Raw genomic sequence first — 27,415 nt, 5'->3', positions numbered from 1 at the left:
TTGTGAAAATGTTCTTTCAGAAACAACAAAAAGGATTTCAATTCATTAATCAATAATAAGTGAAATTCTTTCCACTAAGATCTACAAAAAAATGTCTTCAGAAAGCTTTTCTTGGGTTTCTTTTAAGCTATTGAAATGATGGTAAGATGTTTAATCATCTGAAATTGAGAGACAGACAACGATAGTCTTAACCTTGAATAGTAGTTGTACTATTTTAGATCAAAGTTTTTGGTAGGTCTATGTGAACACTTTTACCTGAAAATTATCAGGTGGGACGACCCGACTAAAATATTCAAATCTAGATTTATCTGACAGCTCCAGACTTGTACTAGCATAGCTGATCTGGGGAATCTACATAGATAGATAGATAGATAGATAGATAGATAGGTAAACATATATATAGATAGATAGATAAAGAGATAGATATACATATAGATAAATAGATAGATAGATAGATAGATAGATAGATAGATAGATTGATAAATAGATAGATAGATAGATAGTTAGATAGATAGATAGATAGATAGATAGATAGATAGATAGATAGATAGATAGATAGATAGATAGATAGATAGATAGATAGATTGATAGATAGATAAATAGATAGATAGATAGATAGATAGATAGATATATAGATAGATAGATAGATAGATAGATAGATAGATAGATAGATAGATAGATAGATAGATAGATAGATAGATAGATAAATAAATAGATAGATAGATAGATAGATAGATAGATAGATAGATAGATAGATAGATAGATAGATAGATAGATAGATAGATAGATAGATAGATATATAGATAAAAAATAGATTAAAAATTATATCATATCCTATTGTATAAAGTAGTTAGTTTTTTTGTCTGAAACTAAAGATCTCTGAATATGCTGTTCCAAATAGGTTATGCTTTTCAAGGAAGCTTCATAAATGTATAATAGTGGTTTTAAACTATTTTTCTCACCTCCCCCGCTATACCCTATAGACTAGTAACTAGTTTATGTATAAAATAAATTGATGTCTTACTCTAAATAGTTTGAGAATATTAGCGACCATAATAGAAACTCCAGAAAAGGCTGCTCCGATAACACCTAGAAATAAATACATACAGAGTTTGAAAATTTATATGAATATATATGTATATAACGTGAAACTCGCAGCGGGATAAACTTACGATACCCCATATATTCCTCCTCTACCGCATCCCATTCTTTCCTACTGGATGATGAACTGACCAATTTGACAACCTAAATTAACGACAATTTTCCCAATGTAATAATATCCAAGTATATTCTTTATCCATTAGGGAGGTTAAAAATAAAACCAGCAAGAGACCCATGTGAAGCTTTTCTAAAATGGATATCTCACTCTTTACAGTAGTTAGCAATATCTTAACGAATAAATTGAAAGCCTACTAGATTATTTTACAGGACAAACGGCTGCAACTCAAGGACCTAAAGGAAGTATTAGTTGAATAGCCTAAAGTTTAATTAAAGTTCAGAACTCAATTTTTGCAGTGATAAGCGAGATCATAAGATAAATGAAGATACATAATTGCTTAATCACAAATTTCTCATTTGTAGGCGTAAAACATTGGATATTTTTTTCTCGCTTTCATTCGAAACCGATTAATGTCTGATGGATTAGAACCGGTTCTCATCCATACGAAAAAACTATGTCCAGCATCGTATTATTTATTTCCAGTTTTCTATGAATATAAAAATGTACAATCCTAAGATTAAAACTAGTTTTTTAGCCCGTGCCTTCGGCATCTCAAGGCTAAAAAACATAATTATAAAGTTTATATCCGCGGAAAGCTGTTTATAATACGATGCAAGAAATACCTATTATAATCTCTTGATTTGGTTGTACATAAAAGAAATTTCCAAACTTCTCAAATAATTCCAATTATGTTTTGATTTTTAAAATTGTAGGATCCTATAATTTCTCCATTGTCTTTCTCTTAAGATCCCTAGTGATAAACAAATAATAGAACGAATGATCTGTATCATTTATTTAAATACAGAAAGACTGACAAACAGACCAAATTTACAATACCTTTGCATATCATAATTAACACCAATAACAAATTAGGGAATAATATGCTAATTGGTTAAACATATACAATGCTTTTGTCATTTATTAATTATTAAGTTTTCTGTACAAATTAGCAATATTACTCTGATTGTTGTACACTTTCAGATGAGTAGCAGCTCTATATGTATATTTATATGCATACGTTCATACGTACAAGTCAAACCTTAGTTAGGGCATTTTAATTTTATAAGACAAATAAATTCGAAAGGATGGACTTTTTAGTGCCTTGTAGAGGATTTTTCCTGTTGGGTGCACAAAGCACAGCCGAAATTTTGACATTCCACTTACATTTTTTTTCCACCTGCCATGGGAAAAATCATGGCAGGTGTAGGAGGTGTATTACAGACAACAAAAATAGTATATTTTTTATGTTTAAGGGGGAGGGGGGGATACACCCCTTGTTGTCCACCCACCTACAAGAATGCTCGTAGTTCTATTCTAAAAAATCATGTTGATTCTTAACATTTTGACAATAATGTTTTTACAATATAATCAACCTATTCAAACAACAATACAATGATAAAAGCGAAGCACCACTATAATCAAGTCCTAAAATGTAAAAAGTATGTTCTTAAACAGTATCCTGTATTTAAGTGATTTTGTTTTTATTCTTGTTTAAGAAATAGTATGAAATTTTTTTAGCTTGACTGTGTGTACATTTATTCCATCTTATAAAATATTTGAATTATCAAGATGAAAGCAAGAGAGGGTAAAGTAAAGTTGCTTATACAAAACTCCAAACAAAATATTTCCTCTAAAAAGCTTTTAGAAATATTTTTTTCCAGTTTTCAACTATTGTTGCCGTTTAGACGGTATTACGGCGCATGCTACAACATTATGATTTTTTTGGGTATAGTCTCTTTCGTGACAACGCCGCTTAAGGGGTTTGTCGTATTTTCACAGTAGCTTTTATTTTTCTAAACCCCTGCAGGGCGCTCTAACCCTGCGGGGCAATCACCTAACCTAACTTAACCTAATCTAAATAAACCTATCAAAAATTACTTTGAAAATACGACCAGACGCCCCTTAAGAGGCGATTCCACGAAAGGAACTATATCCAAATTTTCGTTTTAGAATTAAAAGCAACATTTGGTTTTAAGCGGGAAGGGGAGGGGCGTTTAACACCATCTCACAACTTAGAAAGGCTAGCCTCGAAGACAAAATGAATAACAAACATTCCATAACAATTTGACTACTAATTTAAACAAATATTTTAAAGAAGTATTTAATAGCCATCTTTGACACTTTCACACTTGCTAAATTGCCAAAATTGGGTTCATTTTAAAATTGTCTGGGAAACAAGGTGTAAAAGCCAAACGGACTGCCCAACCCTAATTATAGAACAATTGTGTTATAAGTCAAATTAGTTGTTTTGCAAGCTATTACTTAATATGTAACTTGTAGGTAATTAACAATTATAAACTCATGAATTGACAAAGAAAAAAATGTAAATATACATCTTTTAGAATTAAATTATAAATAGGACATCAAAGAGAGATTTAGAGTACATTCATATTTACTTTGGTTCTGTTGTAATTTTACAGAGACACAGACATTTATACAGGGATTTTAATCCAGGGATATAAAGGGATAAGACAATGGTTGATAAATGAATTCACTGAAGTCCCCAAAGTTGTTGAGCTAACAAATGAAAAAAAGCTAATATAAAACTTTGGGAACTAGTGTACTAAATAGCTAATTGTCCCCTATCTCTCTGAATAGTAGTATAGATTAGGAAATATCATTTATCTAATCATCTAATAAACTATGATGTAGTAAAGCTTACTATCTTTTTAACAACTTAACTGATTGATTTCGTCATTTTAGGGATGATTCACAAAGGTCCTGTGAGGTTTAAGGTTATTTGATTTTAAATTGAAATCTTGGGATGGTTCCTATATGCTAAAGGCGAAGCTAGTTTATCCTGTTATAAAAGTAGTAAGATTATTTTGTCTGTACTGAAGGATCTCGCTAACCGCTGGACCAATATGGTTTCTCCTTTAAGTGAAGCTTCAATAGGTCCTGTGATGGTTTTAGGCCATTTTATTTTGATTAATAAAGGATATATTTCTGTGCTTCAATATCCCTTCGAATATTGAGCCCCTAGATGCTAGGGGCACAGCCATTAGTAGATAAAATAGTATATTTGTAAAATGTCTAATGTTAGCCATATTTCTGTCTGAAGCAAAATTTTTCAGCCTTAACTGTACTGATTATGTTTTGCTTTTCTGAGAATATCCCAAGTGATTAAATTAATGTTAGTTTAAATATCATTTTCTTTTGTAATAAGGTATGTATATTAGATCTTTTCATGAAAATACCCTTTTTCGAATTTCAATCTTCTGCTAACCTAAAAAGTTACTTTGGGGGCCTAGAAATATAAATACAAAATTTCAGCTCTCTATCTCTACTGGCGACCTAGCGCCAGGCATGTAAAATATCAACAGATAACGGTAGCACGGCGGTTTTAACAATATCTCAGTAATGTGCAGGTTTTCAGCTCTTCTGCATATTTCAATTTAAACACATAAGGCCAAAGATATTATATCCAAAAAATCTTTTGTCAAAGTCTACTCTAGACCTAGCGCCAGTCAGTTTTCTACAATCATGCATTTTATACCTGTGAAAAATGAAATCGCCAGCGCTAGGTGTAGAGTAGACTTTGACAAAAGATTTTTGGGATATCATATCTTAGGCCTTATGTGTTTAAGTTGAAATATGCAGAACACCTAAATTCACCTTCCAAACCATTCTCTAAGCATTTTAATTTTTTTTTTGAAATAACGGGATTTCAAAACTGCCTTTTGAAAAGGCCTAAAAAATATCTTTTTTTGTCCCTTTTTTCACTGTATATAGTTACAACTTATTAAGATATTATTCTCAGTTAAAAAAAAATAGGCACTTCCAGCACCTAAACCGGCAAAAACAGGCAGTTAAACTTCTGATTCCTACTTAACCCCCTGACAGACCCCCCCTCTATCTCGGCTCCTGTTACAGATAGAGACGTAAAACTTTTTTCTGGTTGTTCATGTGTATTTTTAGAGAATTGCTTTTTCTAGTCATAGCTCCTTATCTGCTTTTTAGCAGCCAGTCGCTAAATATTAAAACAGCTGTAGAGTGACCAATTTTAAAGCTAAGAAAACCAAATTTTTTGACAAACTATTATTTTTTATAATAAAAAAATACCTTTTCTGACCATCGCCGAAAAACGACAAATAACGGAAACCGCCAATTTTGGCGGTGAAACGGCGGTTGGCGGCGCTAAATAATATTTTTATCTGTTTATAGTTAAAACTTATTAGGATAACAGACCCCCTCTATCTCGGCTCCTGTTACAGATAGAGACGTAAAACCTTTTTCTGTTGGTTCATGTGTATTTTTAGAGAAAATTACTTCTAGTCATAGCGGTCAGACTGCTCCTTATCCGCTTTTTAGCAGCCAGCCGCTAAATATTAAAAAAGCTGTAGAGCGGCCAATTTTAAAGCTAGGAAACCAAATTTTATGACGAGCAATTATTTTTCATAACAAAAAAAATGCTTTTTCTGACCATCGCCAAAAAACGACAAATAACGGAAACCGCCAATTTTGGCGGTAAAACGGCGGTTGGCGGCGCTAGTTTTATCTGTTTATGATCACAATAAAGACTACATACAAAAATTGGCTGGTCTAGAGCTGTTTTAGAATTCCGCTACAGGCAGCTTAAAAATGGCAAAACTACAGGTAGGAAATAAAAAATCAGTTAAAAATCGGTCAAGGAGTGGCCAAACGGTCATGGCCTTACTATTCACGGAAGTTTATTATTACTCAAGAATTAATATATATTTATCAAAATATTTAATTGATTTGAAGCTTACATGGACTGCCGCCACTGGCTGCGGTCAGCTGGAAACAACAGCTGATTTAAAAAAAAAATTTAATATGTCATGTAGGCATGTAAGATAAGCTTAATTTTACAATTTTAAGTCTATGAGTAAAAAAATAAATACACTGGAGCCATTCAAAGTTATTTGAAGACTAGGAGGATTATATCCTGCTGGATCATACCTGAACACCTAATTTTCATCTTATTTTTTACTAAGGTTGATTAGATATTACAAAAGTAATTACAAGAGAGTTGTCCTTACTTCTGATCTTAGAGCTTTGTCTTTATGGATGTTGTCATCCTATTTTTTGTCTGTATTTAATCACTTATTAATGTTGTCATCATTGTCATATTATTTGATAAAAATATCAATGCTTTACAAATAAAATTTATAGAGAAGATCATCTTGATGTTTTTAATAATCAGATTTGTATTTTTTGATTTTGTTGTTAACCCTTTGTAGACAAATTGATAATATTTCTAAATGTTATTTTTTTTTAATTGTCTGCGTCTGGCATCTGACTAAAATAAAAATCTATTACATTAGTTTAAACAATTAACTGTCTTGACCCTTTCTAGACCTTAATCAGCCAATTTTTGTATGTAGTCTTTTATTGTGATCATAAACAGATAAAACCAACCACCATTTTCCTACCAAAATTGGCGGTTTCCGATATTTGTCGTTTTTTGGCGATGGTCAGAAAAAGCATTTTTTTGTTATGAAAAATAATTGCTTGTCATAAATTTGGTTTTCCTAGCTTTAAAATTGGCCGCTCTACAGCTTTTTTAATCTTTAGCGGCTGGCTGCTAAAAAGCGGATAAGGAGCAGTGCTGGAAGCGCCAATTTTTTTAAACTGAGAATAATATCTTAATAAGTTGTAACTATAAACAGATAAAAATATTATTTAGCGCTGCCAACCGCCGTTTTACCGTCAAAATTGGCGGTTTCCGTTATTTGTCGTTTTTCGGCAATGGTCAAAAAAGGTATTTTTTTATTATAAAAAATAATAGTTTGTCATAAAATTTGGGTTTCTTAGCTTTAAAATTGGCCGTTAAAAAAATAATAGTTTGTCATAAAATTTGGTTTTCTTAGCTTTAAAATTGGCCGTTTTACTGCCAAAATTGGAGGTTTCCGTTATTTGTTGTTTTTCGGCGATGGTCAAAAAAGGTATTTTTTTATTATAAAAAATAATAGTTTGTCATAAAATTTGGTTTTCATAGCTTTAAAATTGGCCGCTCTACAGCTGTTTTAATATTTAGCAGCTGGATGCTAAAAAGCGGATAAGGAGCGGTCTGACCGCTATGACTAGAAAAAGTAATTCTCTAAAAATACACATGAACAACCAGAAAAAAGTTTTACGTCTCTATCTGTAACAGGAGCCGATATAGAGGGGGGGTCTGTCAGGGGGTTAAGTAGGGGTTCAGAAGTTTAACTGCCTGTTTTTGCCGGTTTGGGTGCTGGAAGCGCCTATTTTTTTTAACTGAGAATAATATCTTAATAAGTTGTAACTATATACAGTGAAAAAAGGGACAAAAAAAGATATTTTTTAGGCCTTTTCAAAAGGCAGTTTTGAAATCCCGTTATTTCAAAAAAAAAATTAAAATGCTTAGAGAATGGTTTGGAAGGTGAATTTAGGTGTTCTGCATATTTCAACTTAAACACATAAGGCCTAAGATATGATATCCCAAAAATCTTTTGTCAAAGTCTACTCTACACCTAGCGCTGGCGATTTCATTTTTCACAGGTATAAAATGCATGATTGTAGAAAACTGACTGGCGCTAGGTCTAGAGTAGACTTTGACAAAAGATTTTTTGGATATAATATCTTTGGCCTTATGTGTTTAAATTGAAATATGCAGAAGAGCTGAAAACCTGCACATTACTGAGATATTGTTAAAACCGCCGTGCTACCGTTATCTGTTGATATTTTACATGCCTGGCGCTAGGTCGCCAGTAGAGATAGAGAGCTGAAATTTTGTACATATATTTCTAGGCCCCTAAAGTAACTTTTTAGGTTAGCAGAAGATTGAAATTCGAAAAAAGGTATTTTCATGAAAAGATCTAATGTATATATGTATATGTTTTGTCATTATATGTGTTTAAACTTATATAGTTGTTAACCTCTAAAAGTACACCGGTTAAGGAATTTATTCGTGAGTAAATTATATTTATACTGATTCTCATTCAGTTAGTAACAATTGAATTTTCTAAAGCAATTTTTTAGTTTAGTAATTTACATTTATACTAGCTGCTATGTCCCTTTAGGTGCACTTAAGGTAGGGGGGGGGGGGGAGGGGTGAGTCGGCCCCTGCCCTTTATCAATTTTAGTTTTAAGCAGAAAAAGTAAAAAAAAACATTGTTTCTAGAAGATACATCGTAAAGAAGAAACACATCGGTTCAGCTTTAACACACTTAAACAGACATCTTGTTACTTAAGGATTTCTATTTTAGCTGACAATTCATTTTAAGGCACAAAAGAAGCAAAATATGGACGGCAGTCAGTGATTAGTAATACTTTAAAACGCGTTTGTATGATTAGAAAATAAATACGAAATTCAAAGATGAATCAACTACAATTAAAAATATATTGATATATAACATCAGTTCTACCATTGCATTGAATGAATAAAACCTTGTATTTCTAAAGAAACCAATAAATTTCTTTGTAAAGTATCTGTAAAAGAATGGGAATTGATATGTATATTTAGATTTTCACTCTACTCCTTAGTAATATTAAAATACATATGATGAGGTTTAAAATAGTAATTGCATCATGTTATTGTTAATCCTTATACTAAAGTAACAGGATGTTTGTTTGTCTGTGTGTGTATCTGTGTGTCTGTGTGTCTGTACCGAAGGATCTCGCTAACCGCTGAACCGATTGGGTTCTCCTTAACAGGATAGATTCTCATATGTCCCAGGAAGGTTTTTTGGGGGAGGGTACCACCACCCTCCCAAGAGAAATCACAATAAAATCGAAATTTTAAAAAATATTTTCGCCGCATAGTGTCGCTAGCGTAGTCTCGCTGCGTAGAAGCATAAATTTAAGAGATGATAACATAGACAAATTATTTCTCAAATTAGATATTTAAACTAAATTAAAAACATTTAAATGCCACTAGAGGCCTCTAGGGGCGTAGCCGCTAGTCCTTATAATAAAGTAACAGGATGTCAATTTGTTTGTCTGTACCGAAGGATCTCGCTAACTGCTGAACTGATCGGGTTCTCCTTAACAGAGTAGCTTCTCATAGGTCCCGGGAAGGTTTATAACTATTTTGAGGGAAGGTACCACCACCCTTCCAAGAAAATCACAAAAAATTGAAATTAAAATATTAATATTCTCGCTTTTACGTAGAAACTTAAACGCAACATAAACAAATTACAGAATTTCTTTAATTGCTTAATGAAATGCATTCTTTAACCCATTAGTGCCGAGCGCCACTTTTATGGGCCGATCGAGCTGAAAATCTCAGGGAAGCTTTATAATGGTAAAAACGGAATTCCAATTTTTTGTTTTGCTCTAGTGGCGTGCACAGGAAAGTTGAAAAAAAAAACCGGTTCGGCCTGGCCATAAATACCAACCAGGCATTATTACCCGTTTTGGGCGGTTTTCGCCGGCATTAAAACCCGGTTTTGTAGTAAAAACCCGGTTATTTCGACCAAAAATCGAAAAATGTAATTTTTGAACGCCAAAAGTGAGATGAACACTTTTTAGAACTTTGATACGATCCGTAATTGAAAACTACACAACCTCATGTAATCTATAGAGCTACAAGTAATATACAAAGCAATTTATTTCAAATTTAGTGTTTCGGCTATAGGTGCCGCCGTTTTCGGGTAAAAAAACCCTGTTTTGTTGTTGTTGTCAAAAAAGATCTATTAGTAAAACCGGGTAATAAAAATTTCAGACTCCTGACTCCTGTGCCGAACCGGGCTTATATAGGGCGTAAAAAAACGATAAAAAAATTATATAAAAAATTATAATTTGAATAAAAGGAATTCACAAATAGATGTACTTGTCAATAAACTTTAGATTTCACGAAAAAAATCAGCGACTTTACTGTAAAAACAAAAAAGTTAGATGGGGTATTTTGGATTTTCATGATTTTCAAACTTTGTTGAGCTATACCGGCAATCGGAAGTAAGCAAAACTGCCTGCTCCAGGGGGAAATGAAAGCCAGGGTAGTAGAGGGAGGATTCATACTGAGAATGATGCAATTATGAAGCCGGAAACCGTTTTTTTTACATTTTCTGGAACCGGGTTTTAATACCCGGTTCGTCACTAATGGGTTAAGTCAATGAGCTAAATATATAATCCGAAGTAAAATAGAATATGTAATTATTGAAGCATATGTGCACCTATTTTTCAAATAGATATACCTAAATATTTACCTCTTAGGTGTAGTATTTATCGTTGTATATTTTTAAATTCTTGAATATACTTATAGGTAGTGTGATTTCTATATTTATTTATTTTGAAAGTTGTTCAATATTCAATATTATGAGTATTCTTAGAAATGAAGCTATTATTTAATAGATTTTTTAATGAACATTTTATGCACTTATGATACCTATTCTATTTATAACAAGCAGTTTTTAATTTCTAAGAATAGTTGATATATTCATAGCGTAGCTACTTTTAATACTACTAGAATGTGTCCAATCAAATGACACTCTCTTTTTCCTTTCTTCTCACACACACACAAACACACACCTTTAGTATCAAACAAACAACCAATGATATTCAAAGAAAAAGATCAAATTGAAAAAAAGTGCAAAAAGGTTTTTAAAAAGTTTTGAAGCTTTTTTATTGTCAATAAATAAAAAGTATTCTTTAAAATTCACAAATCATAAATATTAGATGAAAAAATATTCAAAAGTTTTTGAAAAGCTGAAAAAAACCAGGAATCGAGGATTGTTTATCTGAAAAAAACCTTTTTTTTCTTTTAAATATAAGAGTTTATTTTGATTTTTTTTGTTGGTTAATAGGGATATAAAGGGATTTGACAATGGTACCCCAATTATGATTCACAAAATCACCTCTTCTGTAGATTACAATTGAACACGTTATTATAAAACTTTGGGGACTAATATAATAAACAACATAATTTTCCCTCCCTCCAAGGTTAGTAACTAAATACAGCATGTTCTTGTATTATAATACACTGACAAATTATTAATTTTGTCATTATTGGCGTAAAGTTGAAATAAAGGTCTTTCTTCAGATTAACAATATCTTGTCCCAGAAAAAAAAACTTGCCACATATTTTGTATGATATTGAAATATTGATAAAAGATTGGATGCATCTGCAGTAAAGACAGGGTGATTCAAAAAAAGTTTCTAAGCTTAAAGTTCAATTTCAACAAGGATGACAACATCCATATAAGAAAAGATCCAAAAATCTAAATCTATCGCAATATTGCTTGAAAAAAGGGTTGCTTAATATCGACTTTGTCTTTTTAGACTTGATTATACAAATTCTTAAATATCTTTAAAAAATCAACATGTTTAAAATTAATATAAGGATCTTTTGGTATCGGTAAGCTTTTTAAATTATACCATACTGCTACAGGAATCTTTTCTATTAAAAGTTATAATACTTTGCTCTTGAAATTTTTTTTTGGTTCCCTGTAAGTACATAAATGCATCACCTCAAATGTCATTTTAAATTTGATACCTTGGAAACTTCAAATTACAAAAAGTCCATCCATAAATCTATCTATCCATTAATCTGTTTATGCATCAATCTATCTGCCAATCAATAAATCTATCCATCTATCTATTAATCCAAAAATTTACCATAGATGTATTTATTAATCTATCTACTCCTCAATATATATGTTAATCAAACTATTTACAGGGTGCGCCACATAAAACCGGACTTTTTCTAATTTGTGAACAAATGAACATAAAATCGTCAATTTTAAAGATTTTATTAAATTTTAAAAACTGGGAAGCTAACTATGTATATGACTATTAGATCATTCAATAAAATCGCCGCCAGGATCAATCGCCGCCTCCACCCGCCTCCTCAACCGCCGGCAGGCCCAGGTCAAAATGTACCTCTCCAAGCTGGCGAAGTTCTCCTTGATAGTGGCAATAATGGAGGTCTTTATGGTTTGGGCACGTCTATTGGTGCATGCTTCAAAGTAGCTCCAGGCCCAAAAGTCGATTGAATTAAGATCGGGCTGCTGGGAGGCCCCATTTCCTTAGGAAAGTGAGAAACCGCAGGATCCAAATTCACCTAACTATCAAGCTGCCCTTCAACACGGCGGCTCTCATTTGGGCCACAGTTGAGCTATGACGACATTCTATACCTTTTTGGAAATGGCATGAAGATTCTGCTAGGGTTGTAAGCGCAATACATAGTCAAAAATGAGTTTTTAAGTTCCATATGGGTCTCTAACGTCGAGAATCAAGAAATTTTCACGATTTTTGACGTTTTTGACATCTTTAAATCTGCCACGTTTCACTTTGCCGTAGTATTACAGCCAAGCCATTTTAGATAGAGAGCTCTAGTCTTTTCTAGTGTCTTACTTATGTATCTAACAGTATCCCCAGCAAGTTGCATAACTCTACCTCATCTTCAAATGGGCTGAGGTCTGATTTAGTGGGCCCTAGTCAAGAATCAATATTATACCACCAGCGCATTTCGAATCTGCCTTGTTGAACATAAGCGCGGCCAGCTTGGAGTACGAGCCAATCTTTGTCCAAAGATTTTTTTGTGCTAAAAGGTCACTACCTAAGCTTTTTATAGTGAGGTCAAACGTCCTGATTGGTCAAGTAGTTTTGACGCTATGGCCGTTTAAAAAAAGTCTGGTTTTATGTGGCGCACCCTGTATATATCAGCCGATCTATCCATCATCCTATATATCTAAAAATCTATCTATCCCTCAATCTATTCATCCATCAATCTATTTATCCATTAATCTAATTATCTATCAATCTATCTATTAACCTCATACCCATTAATACATATTTCCATCAGCCTATCTATAAATCATCCTATATATCAAAAAAATATCTATCCATCAATCTATTTATCCATCAATCTATTTATCCATCAATCTATTTATCTATTAATCTAATTATCTATCAATCTATCTATCAACCTCATACCCATTAATAAATATTTCTATCAATCTATCTATCCATTAATTTATCTTTCTATCTATCTAATTACATGCAACTTGTTGTGAGGGACCCGCATCATAGGATTATCAATCTATCAATCTATCCTTCAAAATATCTATCTATCTATCATTCTATCTATGCATACAAATCTATCTATCTATCTAATTACCTGCAACTGGTTGTGAGGGACCCGCATCACTAGATGAACAATTCGCTTTCACCTAAGATAAAAACATGGAAGATATTTTTGAGGCCTATTTCCGTACATCCTAAATAAACCAATTAAAAAAAATTTTAACCAATGTCTCTAAAATTGCTTGTGCTGTTATATATCTAAAACACTTATTCTTAAAAGTCATTTGGTACATGAAAATGTAAAAATAAAAGCAAAAAATAGGCATTAAAGACATTTGAAAGAATAATATAAGTTATTTTCATAATCTTTAGAATGACTCTCTAACTTTCAAGTGTACCTATAGTTATATAGGGGCGTAGCCGCTTGTATAAATATTATAAAAACAATAAGAACATTGTTGCATGTCAGATTATTTATATTGTCTGTTATACAATAATATATCTAAGAAAGAGACACTTAAATACATATATCAGTACCTGGATAACCTCTAGAGGAAGGGATACACATTTTTTGGTGTATTCATGAACCAAATCTTTCGGATAAAGTGCATGTACAGTACACACTAAAAACAACCAACTCTATGATTGCCTGACCTTTGTCTAGAAGTTCTGTGCATGGTAATGAGTTAAGTCTTTTTTAATCTATTCATTTTAAACTCTTAATGTAACCTGACATAGTAGCAGTTTGTACCATTTTGAACGCCTTTAGTTATGACGCGGTATTGATCAAAACATACAACAAAGCTGTGTCCTTATATAAAAATAACAGGCTGTCCCATCTGTTTATCTGTGCCAAAAAAAACCTCGCTAACCACTGAACCGATATGGTTCTCCATTACAAAAGGTCCAGAGAGGTTTTATAGTTATTTTGGGAGAGGGTAACAACATCTTCACAAGAGAAATCGCCAGGAAAAAAAATCCTCCTCCAATTTCTTGTTTTACTTTTTGTTTTTAAAACCTAAACCTAAATTGGGATAGGGTAGACTTCCCATCCGAAGATAAAAGGGCAAAATTGAAAAGACATTATAACTCTAAACTAATCTCTCTGTTTTGATGACATAAGATTTATCCTCATTATGATTTAATCTAAAACATTATTATATTTCTATTTGTACTATTATACTTATGTTTTATATATACATGTATATGTGTGGTAACCGCCTCGGTTAGATGGCCGTTACCCAAGTTCAAATGATTACGGCAGTGCGAACAGACGTGGACACGTATAATTATAGAGAAGCTGGGCTTCTCTAGCTATCACTAAATAACAAACAAAGTCTATTCAGATGTTACTTTATTCAGGGTCCAAAGGTTACTAACTTATAATACAACAAATAATAAATATACAGATTGGAATAAATAATACTAAAGCAAAATCAATATAAATACATATACATTAATCAGATTGGGCAATAATGATCCCCCATCCCTGGAAAGGGTGGGGGAACCAAACAATGCAGCTTAACCATAATAAGGCTGTCAAAATCTATCATTAATTTTAAAGCATAGGGAGGGGTCAGGCTGACCCCTTCCCCGGTACTCGGGGGAGGGCCCTCGGCCCTTCTCCGAACCAAGGTCAGGGTTGCCACAGAACATGGCTCAGGGTTGCCGAATGCCACAACTCTCCCCTTGGAAGGCTGGGAGGGGGTTTCCCCACCAGACTTCCGACAGTGGTTGAGGCCTTCGGCCCGCTCATTATGGGACTGTTATTTACAAGGGTTAACAATTCAATGGAATCCTAGTGGTGCTTTTCAGAGTTGATGGGCCCCCAACGTGGGGTAGAAGGTAGAGGCTGGCTTTTGTTAGGCACGTAGCTCAGCGCCAGCGGGTGTCAGGCCGCCATGGGGCGCGGCCGCTGCTGGGCCGGTCAGCAACGGGGCATTCTGGTTGGCGGTGGCAGCGGCTGGAGCACTGGCTACCAGGTTGACTGTCTAGGCGACAGCCTGGCCTCCCGAGGGGCCGCGGGGCTTTCCGGAGTGCGGCCCAGGCTTGCCTAGGCGGTCATTTCCACTATCGGAATGGCATCCCAGTCCACTGAAAAGTCCCGGGACTTGGCATGGTTGATCCTGGCCCTGGCCAAGGCCTTACGATACAAGGTTGGGTGATACAGAAATACTTGCGACATCGCGTTCAGGGCGGCACGTACACCTCCTTGTGCAGCTGCCAGGGAGATGATGGTTAAGTCTCCCAGTAGCTTGAGAATCAACAGCAACAGACACAGTATGGCTGCGCCATCTCCCCACTCGTGAATAGCTTGTCTGAATCCAGCCCAGACATCCAGGGTTTCCTCCCCTTCCTCCGCCAGTCGGTCAATATTATAGGACACCATTCCATGGTCTCCGGTGGCTGAACAGCTGCCCTGCTGGATGCATGAGCCATACGACAGGCCGGTCAGCATGGCGGCCTTATACGCCGGGAACGATAGTAGCTGCTGCCAATCATTCAGCTCGGCCTGGGAGTACAACCCTCCCGAGCTAAAGTCATCCAAGGGCTCGGTCAGCAGTTGCTTGGGTGTATCCAGCGGGGGCGGCCTCTTCTTAGGGGCTGGAGTTAGCTCTATCCACCCTTCCTCGGCGTGTACAGTTAGGGGGTAGGTGGAGGAGCAGGGAATCTTGGTGGCGTGACCGCTATACACCTTTGTCACAGCATCTACAAATCCTGTGGGCTCCACCGGCACCTTGTCCCAACATTCATTGCTCTCCCTTACCACGTATTTATTACGCTGGCAGGTAAGCTGGAGCAATACATCTCCCCTCAAAATAGAGAACGTGCTCCCCTGGACACGCACCGGATGGGCCGGGTCTAGCTGCTGGAGCTTCCAGCAATTGGCCGCTACCTCTTCTGCTGCTGCGCTTCGCATCCGAGTTTCCAGGGTAAATCCAATGTAGCCCGCGTGTATCTGGGCCTGGAGGGGGACATCCACGTCCCTAGCCGATACTCTGGGCAACGCTGCCGCGGCCGGGTCGGCTGCCACGAACAATACTGGGTGGTTGGTGGCATGGGCTTCAAAGTCGCAGTTCACTATCGAGGTGGGGGTAGTCATGTTGATAAAGAATTGTGCCTGATGGTCAACCAGGAATGCATCCATCACCAGGCTGGGCTGGAGGCTGCGGATCAGCCTCAAGGGGCAATCTCTCCCCAGGTGGTCCCACATGTACGTGGCCTCTCCAGTGACGCAGGACAGCTCGGACTGGGGACACGCTAGGGTCAGGTGGTCGGACTGGGACTCCACCCGTCCGTTCTCAACTACTTAGGTCTCCTCCTTGACCAGCAGCCGTCGCTCCTAGAGCACTAACTCATTGCGGTACAGCTGGCCTTCAAAATGGACGTCCTCCCCTTCACAACCCACCCCCTCGGGGCTGTTGACCAATGCTCCCACTATATCAAGGGTGAAGAACAGGGGGTGGTTCAGCTGGAACGTCAATGGCTTGGTCTTGCCTGGCAGGGTGTAGACTCGGCTCCGGGCCAGGTCCCGGCAAGTCTCTGGGTCAATCTTGGTTGGCCGCATGAGGGTGGGGACCGACGTCACCTTCAGGTGGCCCCAGACTCCACACCTAAATGTCCACTGGGACACTGTGAGTTGACAGCTATATCCCGTGGTCTCCCGGATCTTAACTTGCTGCAGGATATGTACCTCATGGCCCAGAGGCACCTCCTGGTGTAGCGGATGTGGGAGTTCCAGGACTGCTTGGGCAGTCCTCGGTACTCCGGCAGGTTACTCAGCATCAGCTTGCGGTACTCGGCTGGAGCCGGCTGGGGATTGTCCTGGAGCCATCCTTGGAGCTGGTCGCCTCCTTGCGCTTGTTGTTGCTCCATCGGGTCAAAGGTTCAGCGACAGGGCACTAATTCTAAGTCAACACTATAGGCTGCCTACACTTATGGTTACTATTCTAGCAACCGCTACCGTTTATCACTTGGTTGGTAGTTTGAACTACAAATATATAAAGTAGGTGTACACTAGGGTACTTTTTCACTAGCTTCTCAGCTTTAGGGTAAGCTGGTAGGTGTAGAGAGTTGTTGAGGGTCTGAACTGCTGTCAGGAACTGATTTAGTTTTCCTTATCACACTGTAGATAGGGGGGGAGGAGCTTTGCAAGTTTTTTTCTAAAAATATATCTGTTGTATGCTATAGAGTAGCTCCCCTCCTGTGTGTGTGTGTGTGTGCGTGAAATCCCCTTTCTCGCAACGCGCCTACGCGCCGTCAGAGTGCGCACACAGGTGAAACGCGCATCTATCCCTCAATCTGCTCTCTCATTGGTCCGCTTTATCTCCTTTGTCCGTCAGATTTTCGTTGCGTTCCGAGCTCCGCTGCGCAACCCGTGAAATGCGCTCCGTTCTCCCGGTCTCTGTCTCCGCACGGTAGACGGACTTATCCGAGTGTGGGGAGAAGGGGGAACGCATGAGGGGACGGGGTAAAGCCGCCCTTCCCCAGGTGGGGAGGGGGGTGCCGCAGGCTTGAGGTGACTGGGTTGTAAGGGAGTTGGGCTTCTCCCTTAATCCTTGGCTTATCAGATGTCACCTCGATTGTATTTGCTTCAATTTATGGGTGGCCCCTCCCCTTCCGTTGGGATAGGGGGTGTATTTGCCGTGCTGCAGGTTTGGGGGTCCGATTGTTTACCAATGCATTGTTAGCTTGCACCTAGGTTCTATTTTTGGCTTATCACAAGTTCTATTTTTGGCTTATCACAATCCACGGCAATTATTTACCAAACCCTGCCCATAAATCTATTGTTTAGCCTTCACACCAGGGTGGTAATCCATAAAATCTGATATAATATCTGTTTTTCTCAATGGGTGGCTGCGCTGTAGCCTCTCAGGATACTTGGAGTTAACTCGTATTTTCGCTCACAGCTCGCAGCTATTTTGCTTGTTTCAGCCAGTCGGCGGCAGGGAATGTCCCGTCCTGCAGCGCCGTGGGTCCGAATCCGGGTGGTGGCGGCAGGGAATGTCCCGTCCTGCAGCGCCGTGGGTCCGAATCCGGGTGGTGGCGGCAGGGAATGTCCCGTCCTGCAGCGCCGTGGGTTCGGATCCCGCTATCTTTTGCAGTAAATAGTGGCCTGTTTTCAGCCGTCTGCAATTATTTGGCCTGTTTCAGCCCGTCCGCAGGCCTGTTTCAGTTAGATTTCGTCGCTCTCCGCGGTTCTCCGTCGAGTTTCGCCGCTCTCCGCGGTCTTTCGTCCGATTTCGCTGCTCTCCGCAGCTCTGGTTCCGCCACTCTCCGTGGTCTTTCGCTTCCACAACTGCCGGATACAGAGTTAGACCTTGCTATCCAGGGTGGGTAATTCAGGTTGCTTGTGTCAGTTTTGCCAGTTTCACTGCTGGGAGTACCTTAACCTCAGCTGCACGTCTGCTCTACACTTGTGTTTTGCCGTAATCTCACACAGCTGTCACCAATTTGTGGTAACCGCCTCGGTTAGATGGCCGTTACCCAAGTTCAAATGATTACGGCAGTGCGAACAGACGTGAACACATATAATTATAGAGAAGCTGGGCTTCTCTAGCTATCACTAAATAACAAACAAAGTCTATTCAGATGTTACTTTATTCAGGGTCCAAAGGTTACTAACTTATAATACAACAAATAATAAATACACAGATTGGAATAAATAATACTAAAGCAAAATCAATATAAATACATACACATTAATCAGATTGGGCAATAATGATCCCCCATCCCTGGAAAGGGTGGGGGAACCAAACAATGCAGCTTAACCATAATAAGGCTGTCAAAATCTATCATTAATTTTAAAGCATAGGGAGGGGTCAGGCTGACCCCTTCCCTGGTACTCGGGGGAGGGCCCTCGGCCCTTCTCCGAACCAAGGTCAGGGTTGCCACAGAACATGGCTCAGGGTTGCCGAATACCACATATGTATGTCTTTTAATTATTTATATACAATACAACGAGATTTTTAAAAAAATGTGTACATATAGTATCGGCACGCATGAATAAAAATATGAACTAAACAAGGATATAACCAAAGCGCAGCTGCGCAAAAGAAGAAAATATAACTTACCTTTTCCTTTTTATTGCTTGACATAAACCTTCGAACGAACTCCATAGACTGAATTACAAATCATTAATTATTTTTCTTAAAGATTGCTTTTTTTGTTTCTGTTTGTTTGTTAGTCTGTCTGTTTGTCTTTTTGTTTGTCTGTATTTTTGCATGTCTGTCTGCTTGTCTGTCTGTCTTTCTGTCTGTCTTTCTGTCTAGCTGCTTGTCTGTTGTCTGTCTGTCTGTATTTCTGTCTCTCTGTCTGTCTGTCTATCTAGTTATCTATCTATATATCTATCTATCTAGCCAAGTTGTGTGTGTAGAGTTTATCATCATTTATATAATCACACCACATTACAAAAACATTTTCCCTTTTTTCTCCCTTTTCAATTTATACATCCACTCGTAAAAAAGGGGATACGTTAATTGAGAAAAAATAATAAGGTTTACACTTTTAATTGGAATAAAAAGTGATATGTTGTTTTCTGGGTTAAACCAAATAACATTTATCTTATTTATATTAACAAATAACCTGAAATAAAGATAATAGGCAGACATACATTTCGAATTATGAATGTAAATAATAATGGGGGTAGGGGGATGTCCAGTCCACACTGAGTAAAGATGTTTCTATTACACCAAAAGTAAATCTAACCTTTCCTGAGATTTAAGCGAATAGTTTTGTCAAATAAATGAGCATATTTGTATCCTTTTATAGTATTATAACGTTCTTCTATCTATCTATACATTTTTCATCCATAAATTCGTCCAAGTTTTAAGTTAATCTATCGATCCATCCACTGATATTTCTATTTATCTATCAATCCTTACCAATACTATGTTTAACTATCCATCCATTAAACCAATTACATATCAATCTATCCATTAACCTATTTATTGAATGTTAGATAACTATAACAACTATCTATCTATATACCTGTCTATATATCTAATCTACATATATGATATCTATCCATCTATCTATATAAATAATGATTCCTGTTCAAGAGCATAGTTAGGGTTGCTACAGGTATCCAAAATCATGGCTTCTAGAGTCCTAGACTATCAATCTATTTACATATCTACTATCTATCTATCTACATATCTATGTGCATATCTATCTATCTATCTAAAGTCCTAAATCTATCTATCAATATATCTATCTATCTAACTATCCATATATTTATATAAATAATGATTCCTGTTCAAGAGCATAGCTAGGGTTGCTACAGGTATCCAAAATCATGGCTCCCAAACTAAAAAAATAAACAGTTAATAAATACATTCATTATTTTAGAATTAAAATATCATTAATAAACTATACAAAAAGTACGCAATTCTTTTAAAACTTTGGGTACTAGAATAATGTACATACACTACAATTTTTCTCTCCATCCTGTTTTTTTTACATTTTCATATCCCTGAAATACAGGGAGGAAGGGACATTGAGTTGTAAATAACACTGGTACCCAAAGTTTTATGACCACGTTATCTGATGCGTTGTTTCAAAACTTTTGAGTACTTTTTAAAAATTTGGATTTTTCGTTCCAACTAACAGTGTTTAAACTTTTTCATCTACAAAAGGGGTTATTTTGTTTATTATTATCTACCATCGTCTTATCCCCTAAGATCCCTGTCGAAATATAAGTATGATGAAAAAAATGTAAAGATCTTTATTTGAATGGTTCGCGTCGTTGTCAGCATACTGCAATCAACGTCGGAAATCTTTACAAGTGCTGTCTGGTTCAAATATGTTGCGACAATACATTCATTTCGTATGGAGATAAAATTTATACGGACATTTAGGCCAAAGAAAAATCATTATGCCTTTAAAAATCCGTATTATAAAATACTAGCGGTTTCGCCCCATGAGGTAATTTAAAAAAAAATTCTGGTGCTGCTGCCAATAATTTATGTGAAGTGTGAATTTTTTTTTGGGAGGGGGGGATTTTCATTTTTGGGGGGGTTGGGGGTGACCCCCCACCCAAGAAAATAGCTTAAAACCACCAAAGGACCAATAGGTATACACCCTGAAGAGTAGAATCCGATCGGTTCAGTGGTTACCGAGATCTTAAGGGACAGACGGACAGACAGACGAACAGACAGACGGACGGACAGACATCAATCTACTTTGTATTATAGATAATTCAAGGCTCGAAATCTAAACTCAGAACTAATTACTTTGTTTGTTTACTACTTTAGGTCAAGTTAGGCTAGGTTATAATTTGTACGGTGTTGCCAAGAATAGGAACGCCCGCAGGGGTTAGGGAAGCCGGGTTTTAGTGCTCGATAGAGAACTGAAAGCACAGATTTAACTGCCATTGAACTATATGTCTTCTAAAAAAGAACTTGTAGTGTCTAATAATTTTAACATAAACTCAATACTCCCAAAAATTTCCTACATTGTCCAAATTTACCAGATTTTTATTTTGTAACGACGTGTCCAAAGCTAATCAGTCCCAGGTTTTACCTGATTAATATTATTCACTCATAGCAGGGATCTAAAGTGATAAGACAATGGCCCATAAATCGATTAACATCCCCAATGATGAATTATAAAATTACTAACTATAGATTTTTATTAGTGGTTGGAACGTTTGGACACTCAACTTAATAAACCAACCGATCGATTTCAATAAAAGTCCCCAAAGTTGTTGAACCAACAAATCAGAAAACAGTATTATAAAACTTTGGGGACTACTTTAATTAACAGCCCAATGTCCCCCTCCCTGAATTCCTAGTCAGTTAGTTTTTTCTCTCTCAAAAAAAATATTTTTTTTTCCCCGAGCTAATATTTTTTTTATAATTAGATTGAGTCATTAGGTTTTACATATATATGTATGGACTTATTAATTTAGAGACATATAAATTCACATAGATATTAAAATAACCAGATTAGTTTTATGAAAACTTATGTCTTTTTAAAATAAAAAAAAGTTACTGTCCACTCGTGTACAGACATGCGAATCACATAGAACGGATGGAAAATCTTTTCCAGTATGGCTACAAAACTGAATAATATTAGACCTGGTTCTCAGACATAATGAAAAATCATGTATTGTATAGCATCGTATTACAGACAATTTTACATGAAGAATAAAATAAAAATCATAAAATTAATACCATATTTGTTATCATGGTCCTTCTGCTCCACGGAGCTAACAGAACTGCTTTTAATCTTATAATTTTTTATTTTAATGTCCGCGGAAAACTGTCTATAAAATGATGCGAAAAACAACTAGTCCCCTTTTCAGAAACTTTGTTTTAGAGACCATACAAATGATGAGAATTCATTATTTTCTGAATTATTGGAAATTGTAAAAACTATATGCCTTTTTATTCAAATGCGTTAGTATTTACCTAATATTTGGAAGAAGGTTGGGGGAAGCATTTATTTCATCCAAAGCGTACAACATAGCTTCCAATCTCTATATAAATTCAAAGAGGGTATAAATATATTAGATAAATAGTTGGATAGGTTCAGTAGTTGATAGATAGATAAACTTATAAATTACTTGATCTGGATGGATAGATAGATAGTTTGATAGTTAAATAATTGATGTAGAAATAAGTAAGAAAAATATGAAACTACAGATACATGGATAAAATAAAAGATAGATCGATTGATAATAGATAGAGAGTAATAGATAATAAATTTAAACGAATATATATAGATAATTCGATTTTTTGATTGAATGATAGATAAATTTATAAAAAGAGAGATGAAAATATTTATACATAGAAATATGAATTGTTAAATAGGTTAAAGGTTAAAATTTGATAGATAGATAAATACATGGACTTGTGAATAATATAATGGATAAATAAATAGATATATTGTTTAATTAACTGTTAGTCAGATAAATGTATACATAGATAGATATAATAAAATTTGATAGGTTGATAAATACATGGAATTGAAAAACAAACCTGAATTCCTTTTTCCTCTTTAATTTCACCACATGGAAAGTCTTTCGTTGCTTCACTTACATTCTATAATAATTTAAATACTTTTGTTATGAATAATTTTACATTAATTTGAAATACGTAAAATAGTGCTTTCCCTCAACGTGAAGACGAGCATAAAGAATAGAATACCCACTCTCCCACCTCATATTTTTTAATTAATTCGAGAATAAAGGGAGGAGTAGGTTGCGCTTAAAATCCGTAAAAATTGTGAGTTTTAAGTTAAAAACAGTAGAAAAACGATAAAAACTTTTAAAAATGTCTATAGTTCTTTTCAATAACAACAACAACAACAATAAGAAATACACTTATTTAGTGAATATTACCGTACTTCTACTACTTTTAAGCCTCAAAACTCACACCTTTAGGGATTTTTAGCACAACCATCTTCCCTTTTTATCCTTATGCCAAACCAACGCGATGTTCCAAAGTCTGTAGGGCCTATACATACGATGACCTAACCCTTCGGTCCCTTATTTTCAATTTATTTCAAAATAAGAAGTGGGAGGAAGAGGGTTTCTATGCTTAACTAGAAACTTTCAGGGAAACCGCCAGTAGTTTAGCTAATTGATGGTTGGTATAAACAATCAATCATTGACTTGGTTATTATAGTGTTAAATTTTTAAAATCCAGTAGTAAAACAATACTGTGTTTTTAGCTTTGATTGAAGGACTAACGGACGGACGGGCAAGCCTATTTAAGATTTTTAAAAGCTGCACTATTAAATGATATACATTTTAATTAACATTTAATTAATGTAATTTAGACAAATCTAATAATTTTCATTAACTGACATTTCATTTTTCTATTAAAGAGGTATTTGAATAATAATTTTTAAAAAATTAATTGAATGAACGTAAATATAATGTTTTTTTTTAATTTTAAAATGTTTATAGGATAACAACAATTCTATGTAACGAATCACAAAACGAATCACAAAACCAAAAAGTTACAAAAATATTATTAGATGTTCAGTAAATGGTTCCAGTACAAACGCAGGAGTGACAATCGTCGGAGTGGACAAACGCAGTCTCTAAAATATTCAGTTAATTAACTATTTCTATACACGCTAAGTTAGGTAAAGATATGAATATACAAATAAAACCCCGGCCCCCAGGGGTTAGGCATTTAAAAAACCTATAATATAGTTTAAAATAGGTTAGGTGAAGTGTCCACTTCGACGTTTGTCATCCCTGTGTTTGTTCTAGGACCCAGTAAGTAAATTACACCTAGTCAAATGGTAGAAGTACTAAAAGATGCGAAAAGACATCTTTTTATGCAATTGCACGTAGTGTAACCTTGATATAGAGTAGTCTCGCTTCCTAAATATAAAAGACTTACATGTTCATGCATCGGAAATAAACCTCCGAGTATTAGATCTCCTGTCAAACTTACAACTTTTCGCCTAAGAAAAAAATATATTCAGAATTAGTACTTCTCTTATTTTAAAATACATTGAAAATAGTGGGGGGGGGGGGAGGGTATTTCTACGTCTGTTTATTGCTTTAGGTCCGGTTAGGTTAGGTTAACTTGTGTACTGGATAGCCCCGCTGGAATACAGCACCGCATACATATGTCCCGCGGGGTGCCCCTCGAAAGGGTTAGGAATAGAAAATTATACCTAAAAGTTAAAACCCCACTTATTATTAATTTGATTAGATGGGAGGGGTCTCAGTGCTCAACCGCCACTTTGTGTCAAAGCACCTTTTTCTATTTGTGATAAATAAAGGTGATTTTGCTACGGGTTGTCATTTATTGAATTTTATAAAACTTGACAAGCAACAGAGTTTTGGCGGCTACCGATTTTTAAAAATAGACCAGCGGCCGAAGTCTGGTTAAGAATATTAACAATAAAATTTCTATAATTTTACATTTTTTTTACAATTTACATATTCTGACCATAAAAAGACACATGTATAAGATATTAAAGTAATTTATTAAGTAATCCAAAATTTAATAAACCTAAATTGTACGAGAATTCTTGCCTCACAAAAGAAATATATTTTTCAAATTTAATTCATTTTCTTGTTTTGTTTGTAAATGTTGTTTCTTTAAGTTTTTAGTAGCGGAGCAATTTATAAATATGATTTGTCAGTAAATACCTACACCACGCTGGCTTAAGCAAAAATCATTAACTCTTGAGCAAGGCAAGTACCAAATAGACACATAATAGTTATTTATCACATCGTACTATAGACATCTTTCCTCGAATAACAAAATGAAAAATTATAAGATTAAAACAAGTTTTCTTAAGCCCGAGGTGACGGAGGCCCCTCGGGCCAACAAAACTATTAATTTAATGACTTGTATTTAATATTCTTGGAAAATTGTCTATAATACAAAGCTATAAATAATTTTTCAGTATGTCTGAGAACCGGTTATGATCTATTGGATATTAATCGGTTTCGAAGCCATACTGGAAAATAATTTTACAAATTTAAACTTTATGATTACTTATTAACTAAATTTTATTTCACTACCTTTATAAATAACTGTCCTTGTTTTATTTTAAATTTAGCAATGCAGCAAAAAATTTACTTTATTTTAGTTTAATGCAGATTTATATTAAACGAAGCTGTTCATATTGCCTATAAAAAATGACGTCATTTTTATAGGTACTATAAAAAGCTTCATATTAAACTTATTTTTAATAACACAGCTACTCTAAAGCTCTTTGTTTGGGTGTTGTTAGGTCTGAATAACAAATCATAATATTATCTTATCTCATGTTTAACAATTATTGATTTAAAATTTAGAATAAGTGAATTAAATGGTTTTGTAAAAAAGTGTGTGAAGCATGGGTATGACACATAACCAAAAATATTGACAGCCTCTTACGTGACAGTCAGTGTGCTGTAAAACGAAATAGCCAACATAGGGTGGATAGATTCCTAGAGGAAATACCAACCCTCGCAATTTTAGCAGGGAGGCGGGGGGGGGGGGGGGGGTTGATAATACTCACCCCTCTCGTTTCTGTACAAAATGTATTACATTCCTAGAGTGCCTTACTAATTGAAAAGATCCGCTATTTAAAAATGTGACGAGGAAAATAAGAAAATTTTTAAAAATTCTTTTAACAAATATATTTACTTTACCATAGTCTGAAAGTTAAATAATGATCGTTAAAAGTTTAAATTGAGCAACCAACTTTAGTTCTACTCCAATTATAATTTATTTTGAAGTATTGTCAAAAGCTTTACTTAAGTCTAACTGTTCTTTATTCAACTTTAACATTTATAAGATCTGAAATCAAAAATAATTTTAAAAAAATAGTTTGGGTCAAGTTGTTAAGTCAGTATGAAAGAAGCAGTTCAATTACAATTTAATTCAGTATAGAATTGTTTCATCACTAAGAAACTTTAAAAAAAAGAATTTCTGTTGAGATTTATAACAATTTAGTAAAGAGTAACCAAAAGATAAATTTTGATAAATTGGAAAGTTTAATTTTTTGAAAGTTGTTGTAGCCTAATTCAAGTTAGATTTACCATTGTCTTTTTAGTAGCGAAGCTACTCTATAATTCACTTTGTCCGTCCGTCAGTCAGTCCGTCAGTCCGTAACGCTATGGGGGAAATGGGATTTACTCAGCTCCTATAAAAGATAGAATGCTGAAATTTTTTGACAACATTCCCATCATTAAGGAGCACAATTGACTATAAAACATCATTGGCGTTCGGACCGATTTTTAGCAGGTTTTAGGCTATTTTTATATTTTTCACATTTTTCTCCATATCTTCAGTGTTTATGGTCCGATTTTCAAATTTTTTTCAGTTACAGAAATCAAAATTAAATTTCCCGTCGTTTAAAAGAACAACCATGAAGGCCAGACTGCCTTTTCAGCAGGTTTTAGGCTATTTTTATATTTTTCACATTTTTCTCCATATCTTCAGTGTTTATGGTCCGATTTTCAAAATTTTTTCAGTTATAGATATCAAAATTAAATTTTCCGTCTTTTAAAGAAAACAACCATAACGGCCAGACTGCCTTTTTAGCAGGTTTTAGGCTGTTTTTTTTATATATTTAACATTTTTCTCCATATCTTCAGTGTTTATAGTCCGATTTTCAAAATTTTTCAGTTATATATATCAAAATTAAATTTCCCGTCTTTTAAACAAAATAACCATGACGGCCAGACTGCCTTTTTAGCAGGTTTTAGGCTATTTTTATATATGTAACACTATTTTCCATATCTTCAGTGTATATGGTCCGATTTTCCAAATTTTTTAAGTT

The 27,415-nt window shown here is 35.3% G+C and overlaps 1 protein-coding gene across 1 annotated transcript in view; it reads right to left on the bottom strand.

The window, feature by feature from the left end:
• LOC145328485 (metabotropic glutamate receptor 7-like) overlaps positions 1-27,415 on the bottom strand; it is a 131,590-nt gene that overhangs the window by 100,226 nt on the left and 3,949 nt on the right. The window contains exons 3-10 of the mRNA XM_080172187.1: positions 24,529-24,592; positions 23,152-23,214; positions 22,582-22,649; positions 20,426-20,477; positions 19,243-19,293; positions 13,263-13,314; positions 1,025-1,089; positions 256-351 (exon numbers count right to left, since the gene is read on the bottom strand). Coding sequence (XP_080028313.1) covers positions 256-351; positions 1,025-1,089; positions 13,263-13,314; positions 19,243-19,293; positions 20,426-20,477; positions 22,582-22,649; positions 23,152-23,214; positions 24,529-24,592 — 511 coding nt within the window. The remainder of the gene's footprint in view (positions 1-255; positions 352-1,024; positions 1,090-13,262; positions 13,315-19,242; positions 19,294-20,425; positions 20,478-22,581; positions 22,650-23,151; positions 23,215-24,528; positions 24,593-27,415) is intronic.

Source organism: Acartia tonsa, chromosome 9, assembly GCF_053477335.1.
Source record: "Acartia tonsa isolate MP-2025a chromosome 9, ASM5347733v1, whole genome shotgun sequence".
Classification (NCBI taxonomy): Eukaryota; Metazoa; Arthropoda; class Copepoda; order Calanoida; family Acartiidae; genus Acartia; species Acartia tonsa.
Note: the sequence above shows the minus strand (reverse complement) of the source record. Positions and strands in the feature narration are given on the sequence as shown.